This window comes from Sphaeramia orbicularis, chromosome 4 (genome assembly GCF_902148855.1).
Source record: "Sphaeramia orbicularis chromosome 4, fSphaOr1.1, whole genome shotgun sequence".
In the NCBI taxonomy this organism is placed as follows: domain Eukaryota; kingdom Metazoa; phylum Chordata; class Actinopteri; order Kurtiformes; family Apogonidae; genus Sphaeramia; species Sphaeramia orbicularis.
The window spans coordinates 48,684,610-48,710,211 of record NC_043960.1 but is presented as its reverse complement, the minus strand read 5'-3'; the positions used below and the strand labels follow the sequence as shown (position 1 = coordinate 48,710,211).

The following is a 25,602-nucleotide window of genomic DNA, read 5'->3' as shown; positions in this document are numbered from 1 at the left end:
CTCAACATTTGATCAAAAATGTAGGTGATAACTTTTGATCACACGTGTGGGTAGGTGATTTTCACCAAGTTTGGTCCAAATTGGATGTAAACCCTAGGAGGAGATGATGAAAGTATGAGGGGTGGGATTCTGGCAAAAACCCATTCATGTCTATGGCACAGTTTTGGTGTCGTCATGGCAACACGATTGTAAATAGGGATGTGTCTTCATTGGTTTTTTGGTTCAGTTTGGCATGGAGGATGTGTGTGCCAAATTTTTTTTGACTAAGTCAAAAAAAATTGTCCCATTTAAAAAATTTTGAGGGCGCCAGAGAGCCATTTTACAGTCTAAGTATACGAGTTCCATATCATCATGTTCAGGTTGTCATTCCGCACAAATGTTACTTTGGGTCCAACTCAATCTGACACTGTGTGCGTGATATACACACTTTTATACTTCTAAAAATGGCCGCTTCATTGTGAGCTCATCACAGCCACGCCCAACATTTGATCAAAAATGTAGGTGATAACTTTTGATCACAAATGTGTGTACGTGATTTTCACCCAGTTTGGTTCAAATTGGATGTAAATCCTAGGAGATGATGAAAGTATGAGGGGTTTGATTTTATAGGTCCACACTTCCATCCAATATGGCCGACTTCCTGTTGTGTTTAGGGCGGGGCCATAATGTAATTTTTTTTTACTTGCTCTACCATGGGCTATGTCTGTACCAAATTTCATCTTTCTACGTTGAAATTTTGTTTGGGTGGGTTCGCATCTGCGCAATGTATTTTCATATTTTGAGGGGGCATGGCCGAGTCATTTTTCAATATTGTGAAAATTCTTCTTGCTGGAAAATTCTACTTTTCCACGGTGTAATTTTCAGTCTGTGTACCATTAGTGGAACACAAAGAGATTTTCATGAGTTTCATCCTTGTGTCAAAACCCCATTCATTTGAATGGTACAGTTTTGGTGTTGTCATGGCAACATGATTGTAAATAGGGGTGTGTCCTCATTGGCTTTTTGGTTCAATTTGGCATCAGGGATATCTGTGCCAAATTTCTGTTGACTATATCCAAAAAAAAAATTTCACTCCCATTCAAAAACTGTAGGGGGCATCAGAGAGCCATTTTACAATCCAACTGTACGAGTTCCATATCACGGTGTTCAGGTTGTCATTCCGCACAAATGTTACATTGGGTCCAACTAATCTGACACTCTCTGTGCGAGATATACACACTTTTAAACTTCTGAAAATGGTCGCTTCATTGTGAGCTTGTCACAGCCACGCCCAACATTTGATCAAAAATGTAGGTGATAACTTTTGATCACACGTGTAGGTGATTTTCACCCAGTTTGGTCCAAATTGGATGTAAACCCTAGGAGGAGATGATGAAAGTATGAGGGGTGGGATTTTAGAGGTCCACACTTCCACCCAATAGGGCCTAGTTCCTGTTGGGTTTAGGGCGGGGCCATAATGTAATTTTTTACTTGTCCTACCGTGGGCTATGTCTGTACCAAGTTTCATTTTTCTATGTGGAAAAAAAAATCGGGGTGGGTTCCCATCTGCATAATGTATTTTCTTATTTTGAGGGGGCGTGGCCGAGTTATTTTTCAATATTGTGAAAATTCGTCTTGCTGGAAAATTCTACTTTTCCACAGTGTAATTTTCAGTCTGTGTACCATTAGTGGAACACAAAGAGTTTTTCATCAATTGTGTCCTTGTGGCAAAACCCCATTCATTAGAATGGCACAGTTTTGGTGTCGTCATGGCAACACAGTTGTAAATAGGGGTGTGTCCTCATTGGCTTTTTGGTTCAGTTTGGCATAAGGAATGTGTAGGTCAAATTTCTTGTTCCTATGTCAAAAAAATTTTTTCACTCCCAGTCAAAAACTGTAGGGGGCGCCAGAGAGCCATTTTAGAATCCAACTATACCAGTTACATATCATCGTGTTCAGGTTGTCATTTCGCACAAATGTTACATTGGGTCCAACTCAATCTGACACTGTGTGTGCGAGATATACACACTTTTATACTTCTGAAAATGGCCGCTTCATTGTGAGGTCATCACAGCCACGCCTAACATTTGAAATGTAGGTGATAACTTTTGATCACACGTGTGTAGGTGATTTTCACCCAGTTTGGTCCAAATTGGATGTAAACCCTAGGAGGAGATGATGAAAGTATGAGGGGTGGGATTTTAGAGGTCCACACTTCCATCCAATATGGTCGACTTCCTGATGGGTTTAGGGTGGGGCCATAATGTAATTTTTTACTTGTCCTACCATGGGCTATGTCTGTACCAAGTTTCATGTTTGTACGATGAAAAAAATTTTTGGAGGGCTCCCATCCGCGTAATGTATTTCGATTTTTGAGGGGGCGCTACTGATTCTTTTTGCGATATTTTTTCTTGGCGACTTCAAATAAAAAAAAATTTCGCCGGGCTTGAATTTTAGGTCAAATAAAATTGACTTTTTGTTAATGTTCAGGGTGTCAAATTTTCATTCAAAGTGGCAAAAGTAAAATAATTTTAAAAAATGAAAACCGCAAGCGGTGTTAAGGCCCTTGCTCTCCCACGCGATCGCCAAGGCCACCAACAGTGAGAGGACACCGTATTGTGGGCTTGATCTGACATTCTGTGAGATACAGTTTTATACTTTTGAAAACGGCCGCTTTATCAGGAGCTCATCACAGCCACGCCCAACATTTGATCAAAAATGTAGGTGATAACTTTTGATCACGTGTGTAGGTGATTTTCACCCAGTTTGGTCCAAATTGGATGTGGACCCTAGGAGGAGATGATGAAAGTATGAGGGGTGGGATTTTACAGGTCCACACTTCCATCCAATATGGCCGACTTCCTGTTGGGTTTCGAGCGGGGCCATAATGTAATTTTTTACTTGTCCTGCCATGGGCTATGTCTGTACCAAGTTTCATGTTTGTACGTTGAAAAAATTTGGGGAGGGCTCCCATCCACGTAATGTATTTCGATTTTTGAGGGGGCGCTACCGAGTCATTTTGCAATATTTTTTTTTGGCGACTTCAAAAAACATTAATTTTCGCCGGGCTTGAATTTTTGGTCAAATAAAATTGACTTTTCGTGAACGTTTAACGGGTGAAATTTGGGATCAAAGTGTCCAGGAAAAATAATAACGGAACCATGCGATTTTAATAGGCCCTCGCCGACATGTATGTCTGGGATCGGGCCTAAAAATAACAGACCCATGTGATTTTAATAGGCCCTCACCGACATGTATGTCTGGGCTCAGGCCTAAGAATAAAAATCAGCATCTGAACTTGAAAGAAATAATATGTTTGACATTCATTGTGATAATTATCCATAAGTGAAGATATAAGCATATGCAGAAGGAAAAGACCCTAATGATAACCTGTACGATGACAATGCAAAAGATTCAAAATACATGTCCCTCACTGTTGTTACACTGTTGATAGAAGTAATGTGACTTGATGTGAGGCACTGTTTAGAGAGGACACATCCACCCAATATACACAAACCTGCATATGGTGTTATTTACTCACCCTCGAACCACTCCACTCTCCAGATAATTCACCTGGATGAATTTACCGAAGCGGCTGGAGTTGTTGTTGTGGGCTGTCTTGGCATTTCCAAAGGCCTGGCAGAGAAGAAGACACAAAACACAAAGGGTCAGTTCAGAAGTTGACCTAACACCCCAGGGTTTTCCCTATTTTTTATCAGTCTTAGAGAAGGCACCCAAGCCTTTCTTATGGAGGTCCGAACCTGCCATATTGAAAAACATACAGAAATATAAAAATGGCTTCATAAATTAATTCATGTGCCAATACATGATACAAAAAAAATTTAAAAGGCATTTATTTACCTTAACATTTCATTTTCCGTACCATTTATTTATTTATTTTGTCCTTATTTATATTTTTCCTTCTTTAATTTATATCCCTGCATTTTTGCATTGTTTTCTATTTACATTTTCTTTATATCTTTTCTTATTTATTTCTATATTTTATTTTCATCTGACATCTTATTAATTTATTGGCATCTTTTTTTATTCATAGTCATATTTACCTTCCCAGTATTCCCCCTTTTGCATTTTCTTCCTCTATTTATTTCTCCAAGCCTATTTATTCTTGTGTGTCTATTTTACATTTCTTTGTGTCATTTTTATATTTTTGTATGCATTTCTGCTTCATTAGGCAAATGAGGGAGATGGTCTCTAAAGGCATGTCCTGTGGTCGGCTCTTTGGCTATTGGTCAATTTGTAGTAGAAATACACTCAAAATACACTCTTGCCAAAATGAATATAAAGATAGCTTTGCAGCACCTGGAGGGTTCAAATTCAAACTTTTTAAACTATTAGGGTCCCCAAATACACAAATAAATGTACCAAAGACTAATAAAAGTGGGTTTAGCAAAATATGACCCCTTAAATAAAACTACTGTTCACATACCACAAATGTGTAAACCAGTAAATTTAATGAAAATCTATAACATAAATATGGGAACAACTGGATTTAACAGAACGGGTTCAAGTCAGGTTCGGACACAAACACTGAAGTGCCTGTCGGGTTCAGACACAATTGTGTCAGGCACGGGTCGGGTTTGGACAGAAATAAAGAGACAGCGGGCACATATCGAGACACTGGCACTGCGGCTACATGCCACTGGTGCTGTGGCTTCATGCACGTAGCCGTGGTACCAGTGCCTCCATATGCGCCTGCTGTCTCTCTATTTCTGTCCAAACCCAACCCGAACAGCACCCCTAAATTTTTGTCCAAACCTGGCCCGACCTGTCGGGTTCGGTTCGGGTTGCAGCACTCTAATCTGGATCACTTATCTTATGTGATCCACGCACGAATCCCCTGATTACAATATAACTGCATCTGGATAACTCATGTTAAGTGGTCCACCAGGTCAGTCCACATGTGAAACAAACCAAAACACTCTCTTAGTTACTATATTCACGTGAAATAGTCCTCGGTGACTGTGATTTTCAGCTAAGACTGCAATGTGCCTAAACTTCTTTGCGATATCGTCAGAAGAGTCAACCATTTCTGCAGCAGCAATTCTGCTGGTTTTCAAATAACACAGCTTCATCTCTATCTCTCTACCAAGACCACAAGCGCCAGGTATGCCTAAGTCTATTCTGCACTGATAGCACAGCAGCCTAATACAAATTGACCAATAGGCAAAGAGCTGACCCCAGGACAAGCCTTTAAAGACTGCCCCCCTAATTAGCCGATTGAGGCATAAATGCATACAGAAATATAAAAAGGACATGCAGAAATGTAAAATAAAGATGCAGGAAGAAATAGGCTTGAAGAAATAAACAGAGGACAAAAATGCAAGAGGGGGACTAGTGGGGAGGTAAATATGATGATGAATTAAAAAAAAAAAAAAAAATGCCAAGAAATTAATAAGATGTCAGATGAAAATAAAATGTAGAAATAAATAAGAAAAGAGATAAAGAAAATATAAATAGAAAACAACGCAAAAATAAATGCAGGGATAAAAATTAAAGACGGAAAAATATAAATAAGGACTAAAATAAATAAATGGTACGGAAAATGAAATGTTGAAGGGGTCATATTTTGCTAAACCCACTTTTATTAGTCTTTGAAACATTTATTTGTGTATGTGGGGACCCGAACATTTCATAAAGTTTCAATTTGACCCCTCCAGATGCAGCAAAGCTATCTTTATATTCATTCTGGCAAAAATTGAGTGGATTTCTACAACCCGCTTCAATTCTTTCTTAATTCGTTACGTTTCATAACTAGTTACGTCACGACATTAGCACATATAAGGTCAAGACTTCCAACAAACATTTCTCAGAGTAGGCCACAATTGTTTGGCAGCAGCAGTGATTGTAGTCCATACTAAAAATATGTCCAAACTATGAGCCGATTACCTAAAATGTTCAGCTGATAGTTGTATTAACAAACTCAAGTGGCTGAATGGGACAGAAAGCACTGTCAAGACCCTGGAGGGGTGGAGTCATTTGCATTTAAAGGGCCAGCGCTCAAAACAACCTTTCTGGTGTCATTACTCAAAAAATAGGGTTGAAGATGGGCCTGTGGAGTTTAATTAATGAGGAATTCAGACCCAAGCATGGCATTTACAATTCATGTAGACCACAGGGAAATGTTTCAAAATGCATAATTCCATTTAAAAAAGCAAAATGTCACTCCTTTAAGGTAAATAAATGCCTTTAAAAAATTTTTGTATCATGTATTGCCACATGAATTAATTTATCAAGCAATTTTATATTTCTGTATATATTTTTCAATATGGTAGGTTTGGTCCTCCATACTTTCTGGGTGACCAAGAAAAAACAATAGTAAAATTGATGAGCAGAACATCAAAACTAACTTAAATGACTTCCTCCCATTAGACATTTTGGGGAATTGACATTTAAGTTGTTCCGCTACTTTCTTGTCTTTACCCTTTCCAAATTTTCTTACATAAATGTGATACTATTAATACCTCAACATGATGTCAAATTCAATATTTTTGGAGGAGGACCCCTGAAAAACCCATCTGTGTGAACAATCCTTCAAACTGATCTATTCATTTAGACCTACAATAACTATTTAATACATACTTGACTTAGACGTTCAGTTTAACAGTATCCAGTTTGTAATTTAGACAAAAATTTTTCGACAATTTTTTGAGAAGTGGTGATATCAGCAGTTTGATTGTTGTTATTGCATTGGCCGTTAAAAATCCATCCATCCATCCATCCATCCATCCATTGTCTTTCACTTATTCGGGGCCAGGTTGCAGGGGCAACAGTCAAAGCAGGAATGCCCAGCCTTCCCTCTCCCCAGACACCTCCTCCAGCTCTTCCGGGGGGACCCCGGGGTGTTCCCAGGCCAGTCAAGAGACATAGTCTCTCCAGTGTGTCCTAGGTCTTCCCCAGGGCCTCCTCCTGGCGGGACATGGCCGGAACACCTCCCCAGGGAGGCGTCCAGGAGGCATCCAAAACAGATGTCCGAGCCACCTCAGCTGGCCCCTCTCGATGTGGAGGAGCTGCAGCTCTACTCCGAGCTCCTCCCCGGTGACTGAGCTCCTCACCCTATCCCTAATGGTGCGCCCAGCCATCCTACAGAGGAAACTCATTTCGACCGCTTGTATCCGGGATCTTGTCCTTTCGGTCAAGACCCAAAGCTCATGACCATAGGTGAGGGTAGGAACGTAGATTGACCGGTAAATCAAGAGCGTCGCCTTTCGGCTCAGCTCTTTCTTCACCACAACCGACCAATACAGCGACTGCGTCACTGCAGACGCTGCACCGATCCATCTGTCAATCTCATGCTCTATCCTTCCCTCACTCGTGAACAAGACCCCAAGATACTTGAACTCCTCCACTTGGGGTAAGGACTCCCCACTGACCCGGAGAGGGCAGACCACCTTTTTCCAGTCGAGAATCATGGCCTCGGATTTGGAGGTGCTGATCCTCATCCTACTCACTTCACACTCGGCTACAAACCACCCCAGTGCACACTGAGGGTCCAGGTTCAATGAGACCAATGGGAAAAATCCATTAAAAATCCATTATCAGTTAAGTTGTACTTCTTAATGACTTTTGATAGCTTTTTTTTTTTTTTTTTTAAATAAATGAAAATATTAAAAAGGGGGAATGGGGTATGTTTATATATATTTCTATTTATGAAAACGGGGGGAGGGGTATCAAAACCCAGACAACATTGACAGGAAAGCCCTGCATCCTGTGAATGTTGAAGCATTAGAAAAAGCAAAAATAACCACTTCTTTATCATTTTGTTAAAGGACTAAGAAATAGTGACATTACACTTTACTAACTTATTTAGTTATTTATTCCATTTGTTTGCTCTATTTATTATTATTGTGACTTCAAATTTTAAAATTTTATGTTCTTATCCTGGTTTTTATCCCGGATTGTTTTGATCTTTTCTGGTTTTTATTGTGTTTTATTGCATCTTGTTTTTTATTTATTTGATCTTATTTATTTTATTCTTTTACTTATCCATGCTCCTATACCGATGAGTGGTGGAACACTGAGCACTTTTTGTCCTGTCTTTTTGTCCTGTCTGTAAGCGTGATCAAGTGCCTGTCTTGCATGTTCAATGTATGTGTTGTTGTAATGCCAAGGCAATCACCTAGACTGCAAAACAAATATACCTACGGGTATAAATAAAGTAACCTTGACTTAACAACCAATTAAGAGGCATATCCTGAGGTCAATTGAAACTTAATATTTAGATTATAATAATGCCTTATCTGACATTGGGAACTGTGGAGGCGTGAGTACCAGTGACATCAAAAATCTGAGTGAACAAGAACTTCAAGTCGATGTCTTTGATCAGCACACTGCCTGAAGTCAATACCAACAACAAACATACCAATAAAGAAACTAGAGCTGAAATGATGAATTGATTAATTGACTTGAATCGAATAAACAAATTATATGATTACAGTTTTCCTGAATCAATCATTGTGTGCTGGGGAGCAGGTAGTACAGACAGAGACAGAAGGAGACTGAACAAAGTGGTTAAGAGAGCCATCTCAGTCTTAGGCTGCCCGCTTGACTCCATCGAGGAGGTAGCAGACAGAAGGATGTTGGCAAAACTGACATCCATCATGGACAACCCCTCCTACCCTTGCACCACACTGCAGGGGCCCTGAGCAGCTCCTTCAGCACCAGACTTTTACATTCCTAGTGCAAGAAGGAGCGATACCACAGGTCATTCCTCCCCACAGCCATTACACTTTATAACAGGTCCCATATACACTAGTGATCAAAATTTTAAGACGAGTTGAAAAATTGCATCAATTTACATTTTGTACTGTTGGATCTTATGAAGGTTCTAAGTAGAGAAAGAAGAAACGGGAGTGAGACAAAAAAAAAAACAGACAAAATGTCGTCAAAGGCCTCGTCTCCTTCAATGCCTCAAAATTACCCATTTGGACTTTGCAAGAGAGCACCAAACATGGGACACTGAAAGGTGGAAGAAAGTTTTATTCTCTGATGACAAAAAATGTAACCTTGACGGTTCTGATGGCTTCCAATGTTACTGGCATGACAAGGAGATCCCACATGAGATATTTTCTAGGCAGCACAGTGGAGGGGGCACTGCCATCATGATCTGGGTTGCTTTTTCCTTCAGTGGAACAATAGATCTTCAGGCTGTGCAGAGGTGTCAAATGGCAGCTGGCTATGTGGAGATGTCGCAGGGGGTGTCCCTAATGACTGAGGGCCCTCATCTGTGTGTTAATAACTGGGTTTAAAAACAGGACAACGCTGCAGTTCACAATGCCCACCTGGCAAAGGACTTCTTCCAGAGGAATAACGTTACTCTTTTGGACCACCCCACATGTTCCCCTGATCTAAATCCAATTGAGAACATTTGGGCATGGATGGCAAGGGAAGTTTACATAATGGACATTGGTTCCAGACAGTGGATTCAAAATGACTGTCTTACTGTGTCCAACCTCAGCAACAATGGCGTGTTGTGAGAGGCTTTGCTTACGCAACTCAACAATCTGACCATGTTCAAAGAGAGAAAGCTTTTTGCATCTGCTATCAGGAGGTCATGAGAGTGTGAATACCTGACAGAAAATGACACTGAATCCACATTTTTGCACAGATTTTGGCTTTTAAAGGCTGTGGTGTTGAACTTTTGATTGGCTGATGAACAGCCTATTTCAGTTTAATTGTTGTTTTCAATAAATTGTTTACTCAGTTTTTTTTGTCTCACTCCCATTTCTTCTTTTCGCATTTTGAAGCTTTACTTAGAACCTTCTTAAGATCCTACGGTAGAAAATGCCAATTCTTGCAATTTTTCAAGTGGTCTTAAAATTTTCATCAGGAGTGTATATAAATATCAGATCTCTTATTTTCTCTTTGTATTTCATTTTTCACTCATTTGTTGCTTTTCTACCTATCTTTTCTCTGCACTTGCTTGTTCTATGTTGCTGCTGTTAACTGTTAAATTTCCCCACGGTGGGATAAATAAAGTCATATCTTTTCCTAAAAGCTTTGTTTCCTTAATTTCACTGCTGCTTAACATTGGTTCTGCTGTTGTGTTTCACACGGACACTTATTGTGATGCACATGACTCCAGGATCAACACAAAGTTGTATGTTAGTTCCATCTTAAGTTGTTAGTAAGTTGGATACCAATGGGTTGAAGACTGAAGTATATTGTTTGTAGATGTTGATTTAGATTTGATTGTTGTTGCTTATATCTAGAGATATTTTTAAATATATTTTTACACTGTTAATATTGTTGTTATTTCTAAATAGATATTGTTTAATATATCCTTTTACTTTTATACTTTTTGTGGCTGTTGTTTAAGCCAGTTCTGGAATAAAGGACAAGTTGTTTGTCATTTTCAAACATGTCTTTTTCACATTTGTACTATTTTGTTCACCAATTCAAATAATCATTTAATTGAAACCAAGAATAACAAAAAGAACAAAAATAAATTGCTGCAGCTCTAAAAGAAACTCAATAGACCAGGAGTTAAATGTTGTTTTTGTCTGAGGAGCTTTGCTCACAGCAGGGGCTGTTGTATGGAGTGATTTCACCATCAAAAGTAGGAAGGCGAAACTTACATAGAAACAAGTGTAAAAACTAAAACCGGAGAGGTAAAAAAAAAATATTGTGGGGAGTATAATTATTATTGTGGACACATAAAAAAAGTGAGAGGCACAAACAATTAAAGTGGTCACTCACATTTGCAGAATCACCTCTCATTTTCTGAGCTTCTGTTCTCTTTGCTCTCGATTCTTTGCCTGCTCTTAGTTTTATGTTCTCCTCGCTCTTGATTCTTCACTTAGCTACACTTGCTTCCAGTTTTACTGGGAGTGACATCACGGATTAAAACTTGACTAGACGATCAATGATCACCACCTTGGACCTGGGTTCCACAGTGTGTCTTAGCCAAAATCTACATTTGGAGGATGAGCACTACATGGGGTCATGGCATCTGGAGAAAATGTGAGGCTTTCAGTCCATCAACTAGCAAATAGTGATGCTTATGTACAATGAATGTGACACAAGGGCCCCCTTTTTAACTGATTATTATTCAAATTGGCTTACGTTACTAATTTAGTGAGGCATTAAGTGGTATGTGTCTAAGGGTATGTTTACACGGCAACACTAGGATCTAATTCCGCAAAGATTTCTCCTTTGCGTTATAAAATCATTCCGCGTTAAGACGAAGCCGCTATGATAACGATCTGCGTTAACATGAGTCCGCAAGGACGGCTGAATACGCTGTAGTGGCCATGCCAGACCAGTAGCTGGCGATGTAGAGCTGTAGTGAAACAGTGGCGGTAAAACACACGCCTGCGCACAAATGATTTCCGGTTTAGACAGCCTTTAAATGAGAAGAAGAAGAAGAAGAAGAAGAGGCAGATTTAAGAAATGCGTCTCCGCTGGTAAGAGTTCCTTCTTTTTCTGCAGCTTTATTGTGTCATAGAGGCTGGCAAACCAGCTTGGAGGCGCATTACTGCCACCAACTGGCCTGGAGTGGGTTAACTGGTGGTTCTTGGCTGCGAGCGCATGCGGTGACGTCATATTTTACCCCGGAACGCTCCGATTCGCGTTAACACGGAGCTGAAATGTGGAGCGTATCGATAACATTCCACCCTGGACCCTGGTATCAAAAGTTTCCGGATTCAGGCACTCTAGGCACCGTTTCCATGTTAACAGAAGGCTAATCCACGATGAAATCTTCCCAGAGTCGACTGAATCCTACGCCATGTAAACGGCCCCTAAATGCTTAAAAGACTGGTAGTGTTAACTAGCTAACAATCAGCAATCAATTGACAAGTCACTGTACTAGCTGCTAAAAGGGTCTAAGTAATTAAAAAAAAAGTAATGAGAGAATTACATAGTATGTACTGTTGTTGTTTGGACTGTCAAATGAAAACTTAAAAATGCCTCAATGTTTTCATCTAGTTGACTAACAGGAAACCAAGAACAATAATGTTCTTAGTGTCATTTAATGCTGCCTGGGTACACATAAAAACAAAATGATTTGAAATATTTAAATGTTTTTTGTTTGTGAAATTTCACATAATTTTTGTCTTTTTGTGTAGTATGTCCTTTTTCACCCTTTTGCATATTTTATTGCTTGTTGCTCTGTCTTATTGCATCTACAAATAAGCATCTGGTTTCTTAACTTTCACTTTCATCAGGAATCTGCGTCAAAAGATTTGACATTTTTTGCAATTATCCTCAATAAACTGACATGAAAATGTTTCCTATTTGAGTGAGCATGTGGTGGCATGATCAGTCATAATTTTAGTGTAAACAGTCTTTATTTACCCAGAATTCATAGCCATTGGGTCCTACTTCAACTCATTAGCTTAGTGGAACAGATACACGTAGTTTTGATTTCTGATAAATATCATTTGCTGAAAGCGGTAGATGACACGTGTGTGTGTGTGTGTGTGTGTGTGTGTGTGTGTGTGTGTAAAGCCTGGCACTGATGCTAACGCAGCCAGGGGCACCCTGAACCCGGCCACTCGGTCTGATGGGGGGGCGGATGTTTATTGCATTGATAGGGTTACAGAATAGCACCCTTTTTCTTGATGCACAAGCTCACATGGTTACAGATAGGCAGAAACGCCGGCACACACACACACACACACAAACGCACACACACACACACACACACACACACACACACACACACACACACACACACAACAAAAGGCCACCACAGGGGGAGTTGACTCTGTGAATGTTAAATAGGAGCTGCATTGTATCTTCCAAAGCTGTTGCAGGGTGAATCTGATACAGTGGTGTTAAGGCTGATTAGAGTAAGGGGACACACATTCACACAGGGTGATGACTGGGATTCCTCTGGATGAATTGTTAACCCAGTTTAATTTCTGCAATAGTTCATGGACAGCAGCAGAAAATAAGGTCTCAAGAACACACTTTATGCTAGTAATCCCACAAGAAACAAATAAGCATTAAGTTCACAGCTTCTCAATTTCCACAAGTTTCTATGCAAACTTCATCACCGCTCAATAATGAGTACAGCCCCGTTAGCATCAGTAACAGCCAGAATCCTTTTCCTCATGGGCAGATCAGTGTTTACAACTCCTCAGTGAGAAAAGTATTTATTGTCCGTCCTAAAAGTCTCAAGAAGTTGCTAAATGATGTCATCACCCAATTTGCAAAATTGGAAATGTGCATGTAATTGTAATGAACAATGTAGGAGAAAGGAATAACATTGTGTTAGAGACAAAAGGTGAGTAAAAAAAAAAACTAAATATGTTTAGAACTACAAATTAACAATAATCTGTGCCATAATTCCAACCCTCCTCCCTTATCTGGGCTTGGGGACTGGCTAAAGTGATCCAAAAGAGACACTTTGGTGGAGTTACTTAAGTTATTTATTTGTTTGTTTAGTTGTTTTTTTTTTCGTTTGTTTTTTTCCAGATTCTTTTAACCTTACGGTCCACTCAGAAGCCTACAAGTCACTGTAAAACATGAGAATTTTTAACTATAATGTTTTAAATTTTCAGTTTACATTAACAATCTAAATGGACCAAAAAGAGACAATCGAGAAAACTATCAATGGCAATAGGGGTGATTTACATTGAGTGCAATGATTTGTTTTTTGACAAAGAACAATATGTGCTTTCACATCAGTTTCCAAAAGTCTCCAACAACACCAGAAAAAGTTTACAGATTTGTCACTTGTCGCTTTTTTGATAAAGAGTCGTTAGAGGGGTCTGAAAAAAAAAAAAAAAAAAAAAAAAAATCACTAAATATATTTACAGCTAGGCAAACAGACCATGTGATTTTCTGACTATGACAGAGGAAATCATTTTGTGTCATGTAGAGGGTTTGTGTTTCAGTGTTTGAGTCACTTTTTAAAAGTGCTAAAAATATCCAACATTTTTTTTTTAAAGTAGTTACATTTGTTTCTAGGTGCTTTATGATAAAAAAAAAGTTGCTAGGGTAGTCTGAAAAGTTGCTAAATCTAACAGCAAAAGTGCTAAATTGGCATCAGTGGGGCAGACTGGTTTGGGTCTAAGGTCTGACTTCCTTTTACCTTAGACAGACTGGCTGACCCATTCTCATCATTCAGTCCCTCCAGGATTTCGTGGGCTTTTTTTTTTTTTTGATTGTTGAGGTGTAAAATGCCTGATATTGCGGCAGCTTTTCCAAAAAATTGCGGTGAAAGTTGCGATGATTTGAGGCTTCTTTTATTAAAGTCACAAGAATATGGGCATTTGCAAAATAGCTAGAACAGTCTTTTTTGAGTTTTTAGCCTTAAAAAGCACCAGGAAGCAATGATTTTAAACAAAACACACTGTTTTTCATTCATTCATTTTTTTTGAGCAGAAGAAAAAAATGTCACATTTTTTGTGTACAAGGAACTAGTATCAGAGCAAATAGATTAATGAAGATGATCAAGACAAAATAACAACTGCCATGTACACTAGTAATAACAAAATAAATTCAATATGTACTGCTCAAAAAGGAGTGGGAAGAAGGACATTTATTAAATCCCACCCCCATCTCACATTTATACAACATAACATATGACTTTTGGTTCCTTAATGATATAGTAGTATATTCAGGATTAGGGTTAGATGCATTACATGGTTAGATGGGTTACATGCACACACAGAGACTGACATGCACACATAGAGAGACAAACATGCACACACAGAGACTCACATGCACATAGAGAGAGACATGAACACACAGACACTGACATGCACACACAGACATAAATGCACATAGAGACACACATGCACACACAGAGACACACATACACACAGAGAGAGACAGGCACGCAGGGCAGCCAAACTTGGGTTGCTTTCTATCTAACACATAAGAGTAAATATTAATATTAACACCAAGTTTAACGACTATTTTTGTTTGCGAGCTCGTTTTTTAACTCCTCACATAGGCTTGTGCTTGCACTCCCTCACACACGCACATGCACGCACGCACACACACACACACACACACACACACACACACACACACACACACAATACACAGAACGGAAAGCATGCCTCAACAGGTTTTTTATTCTTGCTTATATTGCCTTATAGAGTATATCCGCGCTAACCTTTATCCTTTCATCTCCTGCTGTTGTTCTGGATGCAACAGCCTCTGTCATTGGGACTTGTCTTGTCTGTCCTCTTCCAGTTTCAGCCATTCTCCTTGCATGTTTTGTGGTTGAAAAGTGCCTGTGGAGCGGCCACTTTCATTCATGTTCCACCACAATATCGCAGGCAGTGCAGAACAGTATACCTCTGCTTTTGTGTAACACATCTGGAAACTGACTTGCACAAACTTTGGCAGTGATATTTGTCAGTAAATATGAGTGTTTTGAATCGCACATGTCTTCATCTTCTCAACCGTCAACAAGGAAGTAAATGTGATGACATACATGTCACGTAGAGGGGGTGGGTGAAAGGGGGTTAAGGAGATTAGTCAAATTTGTGGGAAATTTGCGGTAATTGGCCGAAATTGCAGTGCCTCGCAGAATTTGTGGTGATTGGTTGAATTTGCATTAATAGTTGTGATCACAACATCAAGAATTCCTGGAGGGACTGATCATTCTGGTTGCCTTACAATCATTGCTGAAGACGCACAATGGTGGAATACCTAACGTTGTGCTTTGTGAATCCAGCTCTACATCTAATATTTTAAGCAAAGGGACCAGGCACTTCTCATCTTATATACTCACTTGGCCAGAGAGGATTGCCATCTCAACAGAGTTCAACATTTCAGGTCAGACATCAAAATACTTGGTATTGAGCATGAAACCATTAAAGTGGAAGAGACCCAAAAGTTTTTCATGTGACAAATCTTAATTTAGATTAATAGGGCTGATCCCCAATTTGTATACACTCAGTCTAGGATTGCTTTTACCTGCAGTACACATGTCATGCAACTTAAAGCTAATTTGTTTAGTGCAGAATGTACTGTTTTTAGACTGAAGAGAAGTGTGATGCAAGAGCTGCTGCTTGATGATTGATGATGAAAGAGATATTCAGTCATTTCTTATCTGTGACCAGAATGCTCCATCTTCAGTCAAACATGGACTTGCTCAGACAAGGCTCCTATCTACCCACTCACTGAGCATTTCCTCCCTCACACACTCCTTTTTCTGTTAACAGTATTTGGATAACACATAAACTCTTATACAACATTTGGGATTCCTTTTGTTTGTGTTCAGTTCTTCAGTTTGTAACGTCCATTCATCTATCTACTGCTTGTGTTCACCATTTGCAATCACATCCATTCCAGTTTTATGGGTCAATAAGAGTCTTCTGATGTTGATGGCCTGAAGTGTCTCAACTGTGTCCATTTTAGTCCTCATTGCACATCCCAAAGACTTTGCAGCACGGAAACCCTGGGAAATCTCTTTAAAATCCAGGCTGCTACACTACATAGGGAATGCTAAACATGTCGCAGCATCATTCATATTCAAACATGTCCTTCAAGCCTAAAATCTGATTGGCTGCGGTGTCCTGATAGGTATGAGGAAGCAAAGTGAGTTTGCCAATCCGTGTTCATGAAAGGATGTGGTCTAATCTTCAGGCATTCAAGAGAAAAGCTGCTCCCATGAGTTTATGGAAAAAGGAGCAAGAAAGGAAGAAAAATGAGAAAGAAAGGAGAATACAAAGCAAGGGAGAGGGGTCTGCAATCTGTACATGTGCACGTCTAAGTTGTGTGTATGCATATCCACAGACTATTGCATGATGTACTCGCCTTTCATCAGTTATTCTTTTCTGTAATAAACTGGCTTTTCTGGCAGCTGGCTACTCTATACATTTCCACTTTAAGAGAGCCAAAGTTGCAGAAAGAAGTCTCACATCCCCATTCAACCCTTCGTACACACACGCACGCACGCACACACACACACACACACACACACACACACACACACACACTTGTCCTTACAAACCAAACTAGGGGAGTGTTTCTAAAACAGTGAAGTTTATAAGTTGTTTGTCTCAACAAGCAAGCGGGGCAGTAACAAGAAAGGATAAATTATATATTTAAAAGGCAATGAATGTTATGTGTACTACAAAGTTCTGCAAATCTGAACAAAGAAACTGTGAAAGGAGGAGCTTAGTTACCACAATTAAAAGGTGAATTTCCCCATGTGGTGTGTTGTGTGGTAAAAGAGAGTCAGCAAGAATGAGAGGAAAGGTGTACAAGTGGTGAGACCAGCCATGTTGTATAGGTTAGAAACAGTGGCCCTGAGGAAAAGATAGGAGGCAGAGCTGGAGGTAGCAGGGGTTAAGATGCTGAGGTTCTCTTTGGGAGTGACCAGAAGGGATCGGATCAGGAATGAGTACATCAGAGGAACAACACATTAGATGTTTTCAAGCAAAACTCAGAGGCCAGACTGAGATGGTTTGGATATGTACAGAGAAGGGATAGTGAATATATTGGTAGAGGAATACTGAGGCTGGAACTGCCAGGCAGGAGACCCAAGACCAGATTAATGGATATAGTGAAAGAGGACATGAAGGTAGTTGATGTGAGAGAAGAGGATGCAGAGGGTAGGGCTAAATGAGGAAGATGACTCGCTGTGGTGAGCCCTGAAGGGAACAGCCTCAAGGAAAAGAAGAAGATGTGAATTTCCCAATGTAGCCTTTTCTTACAGTTTTTACCCTTGGCCCTCACCGCTGGGTACTGTCATCAGTTTGTCGTCTGTCTGTCAGTATGTGCAAAAACTTTGGAGTGCACCAGTAGTTCTCAACGGGGGGGGGCAGATAGTCAATGATAAGGAAACCCTGGCATGGACTGAAGGCCAAGGGTTATTGTTACACATTTTAATCTTAAAACGTTTTGTTTTCAATCGATGGGCCTCCAAGCGCAAACACTGATGATTTTTCTCTCACTTTCTTTTCTCAATGCTAAATTTCTCTCACTAACATGTTTGACTAACTCCAGCTTCCACAATCACTGCTCATTTAGTTCTGACTTTTTTCGACATATTATATATCAATATATTCACAAGACTCTCCACAAGCCTCAAGTGGAAGAATTTTTGAGATAGGATGTACGGTTATGGAATAATTGCACTTTGTTTGAAACGTGGTTTCGCAGGTGATCTAATATGGAAATACCATATCCATGTTTAATTAGCTACTGGTCAGTCGGCAGCTAGTGTAGAGGTCTATGCATAGGACATATTACATATGTTTACTAAATATTGTACTGAAGGGTCTTTCTGTGATAACATACAGTTTTTGTGACATCTTTACGTGGTGAATTTGTCAAAGCTGCACACACCAATTTTGGGCCCCCTGAAACATAATCATCTTGGGCCCTTGCGACAAGAAAGTCACTGGAAACAATCTGTCGGAGCTAGGGTGGTAGCGGTTTGTGATTGTCAGCACTTGGAGGGGTAGCCGGGGGGGAAATCAATTTTTTCACCCAGCCCTAATAATGACGGTACAATGTGGGACCCAAGTGAGACCACTTGAGAAGCACTGTTCTAACTTGCATCAGTTCTGTGCTGTATGTGACACAGAGGCAGCGTTTCACCCTTGAGAATCTAGCTGCTCCAAAGCGCTTCAGTTAACCGTTTCCACATGTGCTGCCATTGCCCTGACACTGACATGTCACTACAGCATGGGTACATTCACAAAAGGACTGTGAATGGTCCAACCGCTACACAGAGACAGCTCCCACATTCAGAGCACAACAGCGGGTGCTCATTCAAAAACTCATTGAACCTCTAGATGGATGTGCTCACCCACTCAACAGTGTACAATTCACACTCCCAACAATATTAATCATATTCACACTGAGGTTAAATTGATGTATTCTTAAATGACAGTGGAAAATCACACAAACCAAACAGTGGAATAGCAATCAGCATAATTGGTGGTAGCAGCAGTGTTGATGCAAAACACTAACAGTATTCAGTAACACAATAATCACTGTAATGCTTTGATCACATGGTGTTGGAAGTGACTGAAAGCAACCAAGTCTCGACACAGTTCCTCCTCTACTTCACCTTGATTCAAGCTGGCAATAGGGGTGTAACGATGCACTCATTTGTACCAAACCATTTCGGTTCAGAACCTTCGCTACAGTATGGAGGTGTACCGAACGAATACATGTAGCCTATGTGAAGAACGCAAACACTCGCCTTAAGTTTCCACATTAACCTTGAAGTGGAACACACACAGTATGAGCAGGGTAGCCCCAAGCAGAATCCATGTGCAGGGTTTCCCCCATACATTAAGCAGCGGTGCAGCGGTTGGACCTTTTGTATACAATCATCATGTTCCCAGGTCTCATCTACGCATGGCAATTGCATGTCTGCCAGAGTCTGTCAGAATGGCAGCTGGTACAAAGTGGAAGAAACAAACAGGCTGAAATATATTCATACAAACAGTAGCGGTAAGTGCACATTCATTGTATTCTTTCACATTATAACTTTTATCAATTGAAATATTTTGAACCAAGCAATCATATAGCCTGTCATATAAGCATTCAGTGCAAGTCAAGTGCAAGCAGGGGTCCCACCCAGCACACCGGGCGGCCAGGCCGGCCCAGACCGCCACCCGCTGCAGGCCAGTGCGCACCCTGATGCCACAGCCAAGCACCCTGGGGGCCCGGAGGCCCACCTCCCCATCCCACCAAGCCCAACCCCCAAACCCCACACACACCCCAGTCCCCCACTCACCCACACAAGCATATGCACACACACCCACTGACTCCCAGACATACACACCACCCATCCCACATGTTCGACCATTCACACACACACACACACGCACACCCACAAACACCTCCACCCATGCCCATACACCCACCTACCCACATACACACCCACACGTAATAATAATAATAATAATAATAATAATAATAATAATAATAATAATGATAATAATAATAATAATAATAATAATAATACATCAGTTTTATATAACGCCTTTCTAAGTACTCAAAGACGCTTTACAATAAACAACCAAGGGACAAACATACATCCAGCGGGTAAGCAGATACAAAGTTAATGCTAAATGGTAATCGAAGAACAAATACAGAGACAAACACTGACAAAAGAAAAACACACAAAAGGAGGTAGGTGAGAGTGGAGGAGGTTGAGCGGGCAGTCAGTTTTCGAATGATGATCTGAAGAGGTGGGATTTGAGTTGGCTTTTGAATGAGGTGATTGTGTCGGAGTTCCGGATGTGAATGGGTAGAGAGTTCAAGAGGGTGGGGGCGGCGATGGCAAAAGCCCTGTCACCCAAGGTGCGGAACTTAGTCTTGGTGATGGGGGCGAGAAGATTAGCATCTGCAGAGCGGAGGCGGCGAGTAGGGGAGTGGCGGTGAAGTAAATCAGTCAGGTAAGAGGGGGCAAGGTTGTGCAGGGCTTTGTAGGTGATGAGGAGGATCTTGAAGTTAATGTGTTGTTGAACAGGGAGCCAGTGAAGTTGACGGAGGATGGGTGTGATGTGATCTCTGGAGCGGGAGTGGGTGAGTAACCGGGTGGCTGAGTTCTGAACATACTGTAATTTTTGGAGGGCAGTGGAAGGAAGGCCATTAAGAATGCTATTACAATAATCGAGTATGGAAGTGATGAAGGCATGGATGAGTGTTTCAGCAGCTGAGGGGGAGAGGGTGGGGCGGAGGCGTGCAATGTTGCAAAGATGATGGAAGGAAGTTTTGGTGACATGATTGATGTGTGATTTGAAGGAAAGGGTGGGGTCCATGATGATGCCAAGGTTTCTGGCCAGGGGAGAGGGGGTGACTGAGTGACCATCGATGGAGAGTGAGAAATTCTGGGAGGAGGGGAGAAGAGATTTTGGTCCAAAAATGATGATTTCAGTTTTATTGCTGTTGAGTTTGAGAAAGTTGTTGGCCATCCAGGTTTTAATGTCAGTGAGGCAGTTGGTGATGGTGGAGAGAATGGCAGAGGTGATGGCTTTAGTGGAGATGTATAGCTGGGTGTCGTCGGCATAGCAGTGAAAGTGGAGACCATGGTGACGGATGATATGACCGAGCGGAAGTATGTACAAGATGAAGAGTATGGGGGCAAGCACAGAGCCTTGAGGGACACTGTGTGATACAGGGGTGGTGTGTGATTTGCGGTTGTTGATGGAGATGAAGTGAAATCTATCGGACAGGAAAGAGGTGAACCAGGAAAGGGCAGAGCCAGTGATTCCAATGGAGTGCAGACGGCGGAGGAGGATTGAGTGATTGATGGTGTCAAAAGCTGCACTGAGGTCAAGGAGAAGGAGGATGGTGAGGGAACCGGAGTCAGAGGAGAGTAGGATGTCATTGGTGACTTTGAGAAGGGCGGTTTCAGTGCTGTGATGTGAACGGAATCCAGATTGAAATGTTTCATACAGTTTGTTGGAGAGGAGATATTGCTTGAGTTGGGCTGCGACAACTCTTTCCAGTATTTTTGACAGAAATGGGAGGTTGGAGATTGGTCTGAAGTTATTGGGGTCATTGGAATCTAGGCCGGGTTTCTTAAGGAGGGGGGTGATGGCGGCAGTCTTGAGAGATAGGGGGACTGTACCAGTGGTTAGGGAAGAGTTGATGGTCTCAGTGATGAGTGGGGCAAGAGGGGTGAGACAGGCTTTGATAAGGGGGGAGGGGATGGGATCCAGAGGGCAAGTGGGTGATTTCATGCTGGAGAGTATTTCAGGGAGTTCGTCAGTGGTAATGGTTGAGAAGAGGGAGAGCCGTTTTTCTGTGGGTGTGGGAAGAATGGGTTCTGGGTCAGAGGTGATGGCGGAGGAAGAGGCAAGCTGGTCATGAGTATTGTCAATTTTGGAGTGAAAAAATGATAGAAAGTTATTGCATTTTTCAGGGGTAAAAGATGACGGGATGTTGTCATGAGGTTTGAGGAGTTTGTTGATGGTGGAAAACAGAGAGCGGGGGTTGGAGGATCCAGTGTGAATGATGCCGGAGTAGTAGGCGGAGCGGGCTTTATTAAGTGAGGTTTGGTACAGGTGCATGTATTCTTTGTAGGCGAGGGTGTGTACGGTTAGTCCTGTTTTGTTGTGAAGGCGTTCAAGCTGTCTGAGTTGTTTTTTGAGTTTGTGAAGTTCCGTGGTGTACCAGGGGGCTGAGTGAGTGAAAGTAACAGTTTTTGTTTTCCTGGGGGCCAGTTGGTTGAGGGAAGTGGACAGTGTGTTATTGTAGATGTTGACGAGGTCTGTGGGAGTTGGGTTGACAAGGAGGGTGGGGTCAGAAAGAGCGTTAGATATGCAGGTGGAGAGAGAGGCTGAGCAGATGGACTTAAGATTTCGGAAGGTTATTGTGCGGTCTTGTTTGGGCTGGGGGGCGGGTACATTGATATCCAGTGTGATGGCCAGGTGATCGGAAATGGTGAGGTCTGTGCTGGAGATGTTATGGATGTGAAGGCCAGTGGAGCAAACCAGGTCAAGGATATGTCCGCAGCTGTGGGTGGGGAAGGTTATGTGTTGGGTGAAGTTGAGGCACTTGAGTAAATCCAGGAAATCGTTTGCATTTTTACAGTCAGGGGAATCAATGTGGAGGTTGAAATCACCAAGCAGTAGGACAGATGGTGGGGTTGATGACAGTACTGTGATAAATTCTGAAAGATCTGATAGGAAGGATGGGTTGGGTTTGGGGGGGCGGTAGATGATGGCGATGAGGAGAGGTTTAGGGCCAGGCAGTTTAAAAGCCAGGCGTTCAAAAGAAGAAACAGTGGGTATGGAGAGAGGTCGTGGAGTGAGGTCATGATGGTAAATAGCAGCAATACCTCCTCCACGGCTCTCAGGGCGTGGGTTGTCCAGGTATGAATATCCAGCGGGGGTGGTTTGGTTTGGTGCAAGGTAATCCAGGGGTTTTTGGCAGGTTTCGGTGAGACAGAGGAGATCCAGTTTATTGTCAGTGATGAATTAATTAAGAATGAGGCTTTTATTGTTGAGGGACCGTGTGTTGAAGAGAGCGAGCTTCAGGTGCTTTTGTTTTGAAATCGATGATGCGGAAGTGGGGATAGGGCGGAGGTTGAAAGAGTTCACGCTGAAGTTGTTCTGATGACGTAATGCGGAAGTGCGGAAGCCGGTGTACATGCTGCGGTCGGACCAGAGAGAGGGAATACTGTTTATCGTGGTGAAATGGTAATTAAACTTGCGACGTGAGCTTCGGTGGATGTAGCGGGGACGGAGAAGAAGTTTGGAGCTTTTTGGTGAGGCTTTGAGTTCCATGGAAGGAGGCGTCTGGTGGTTTAACTGGTGAAGTTGCATGCGAAGCGCCATGGCTGGGGCTGTGACGGTGCCGGAGGTGGATGATGGAGGTCTGGGTTTGGTTAGGGGGTTAACACCAGGGGTGGTAGCTGGTTTGAGTCGGCGGGGTTGCAGGATGGAGGAACTGAACGTGCTGACCATGGATGGATGTTTCCAAGCCCCTATGACCGCTAGCCAAGCAGCGCTAGCACCAGGCAGCAGCCGGCTAGCCGTTGACCCGCTAGCTTGTAGCCGGCCGCCCGGCAGCCAGCTAGCTGATGGCCCAACGCTGCTGGCAGGGAGTTCCGGACAGCTGGCAGCAGAAGCACGGACAGGTAGCAGCCAGCTAGCCATCAACTTGCTGGCTAGCAGCCAGTTTCCCACTAGCCCGCTTTCCCGCAGGCCAGAGCCGCCAGTGAATCTCGGGCAGATGTTCCAGAGATGGAGAGTAGAGAGGCAGATGAAGACAATCCAAACCATGACAGGACGACAGAAACAGTTTGTGACTGGGGTGATATTTCGGTCGGCAACCCGGCAATGGTGATAGGTTCCAGAGTCCTTTTCACGGTGGGTGAAGTTGACAGGTAAAGGTCGCCTTGCAGGTAAGCGCCTCTCACCGGTAAAAATTATGTAAAAAATAGTGGTATCCTGGGTCCAGAAAGGTGTAGAAGCGAAGGTACTAATGTGAACTATGAATAGAGTGAATAGCTAAACAAAAGAAGCACAGGAAAACTATAAAGTTTAAAGAAAATCTCGGATGGGGAAGCGGCGAACAGCGCAACGCCAGCGTCCTCCCCAGAGCGGAAGATACGTACACATCTACATGTACACACATACCCACACATGTACCCACACCCATCAACAGCCCCTCCCACCCACCTGCGCACACCAGACACGCGTATCCGGAGTGCTGCCCCCCCCAACAGCGAGCAGCACCGCTGTGAGTCCCCCCAAGGAGCGGCACCCAAGCACAGCCCCAGCACCATCCGCAGCCCAGGGAGGCAACACCAGCTGCCAGGAACCCCACCGAGGTCCACCACCCCGCCAGCAACCGCCACACTCTCCATGTCCGCATGCACACATCTTTCCCGGTCCCAACACGACCTGCGGCGGGCAAGAGAGCGGCTAGCCCAGCGCCCAGCGCGCCCCCCCCCCCCCCCCCCCCCCAACCACCCCGACCACAATCCCCATGCGCACACATCATTCATCAGAGGGTGGCAACCCCCAGCAATGCAGCCAGGTGAGCCCCAAGCCAATGTTCCAGCCCCCCTCCCCCGGGGCCCCCCGCCCCAGACGGCATCCAGGAAACAGGGGTGTGGGAAGACCCCCCTCCCCCTCACCTCCCCACCTATGAGTGTTTTGAAGTGTGAGGTGTGTATGCAAGCAATTAAAATTGAGGAGCATAACTGCGCACCACTGAGGGCGACACCACACAGGCAGCCTCACCCACCGGCACGGCACCGCCCACCAGGCGCCATGCAGCCCGCCCCCCAAAAGTGAATGTGTGGTGTTAGTGTTTCTGTGTGTTGTGTTATGAGTGGGTGTAATTAAAATTGAAGAGTTAGCCACCGCAGGGTACCACAGAGGGAGGCCGTTTAAGTGACCCCCCCTGCCATACCCTTTCGGGATGTGCACCCTCCCCAAGACCCTACGTGCTTTGCGTGAGGGGGGTGGGGAGGCGAGGGGTTGGGGATGGTATGACTGGGAGGAAGTTTCCTCCCAGAAGACGAGCCAGCCGGCATTCGGCACCCCCGTTCCCCAGTACTCGTCCCCAGGCAGGGGCCGCCAAAGAGCGGGGTAGCCCAGAGACCCCGGACACCCAACGACCGCAGCCAGAAAGCCACCACCCCCCCCAGAGGCCACTCACGCACTCAATCATCCTATGCAGTCGAGGGAGCACGGACCCGGGACCAGCCGCCCCAAAGCCCCCCAAACAGGTGCGGGGACCCACCACACTCCACACCTCCCCAGTCTTACATGCACTAGGGATGCAGCGATCACCGGCACAGTGCCACCCCGCAGCATGAGACCCAGCGACCAGCGCCCCCGCCCCAGGTCTCAATCACCACCACGGCTGCACCCCACCACCGCACCCTGAGAGAACCCCCAGCGACGCCCCCCACCCCCCACAGGGGCCACAACCCCCCAGGCTGCTTCCAGGGTGATAGTAATGTGCCTTAAGGCTGGAAGCACCAGCCATAAAACAGAATAAAGAAGAAGTCCATTCTGAGCCAATGTAGAAACATGGCAATGTTTCTGTCCTGTTCATTATTTAAGAGCAGATTCAGCTATTTACTAATGAAATGTCATATTTGTTGCCTTTCAATATATCAATATTGATTCTGTGTTGCATGGCTGCAGTAGTCAAATAATCAAGTTTCAACTCAAAATTGTACTTTGGTATCACTAAATGAATCTG

The 25,602-nt window shown here is 43.0% G+C and overlaps 1 protein-coding gene across 10 annotated transcripts in view; it reads right to left on the bottom strand.

Moving 5' to 3' along the window:
• Nucleotides 1-25,602, bottom strand: part of myo9b (myosin IXB) — a 254,759-nt gene that overhangs the window by 104,976 nt on the left and 124,181 nt on the right. For all 10 annotated transcript variants that reach the window (XM_030132067.1, XM_030132068.1, XM_030132066.1 and 7 more), the window contains exon 5: nucleotides 3,521-3,615. In XM_030132067.1, coding sequence (XP_029987927.1) covers nucleotides 3,521-3,615 — 95 coding nt within the window. The remainder of the gene's footprint in view (nucleotides 1-3,520; nucleotides 3,616-25,602) is intronic.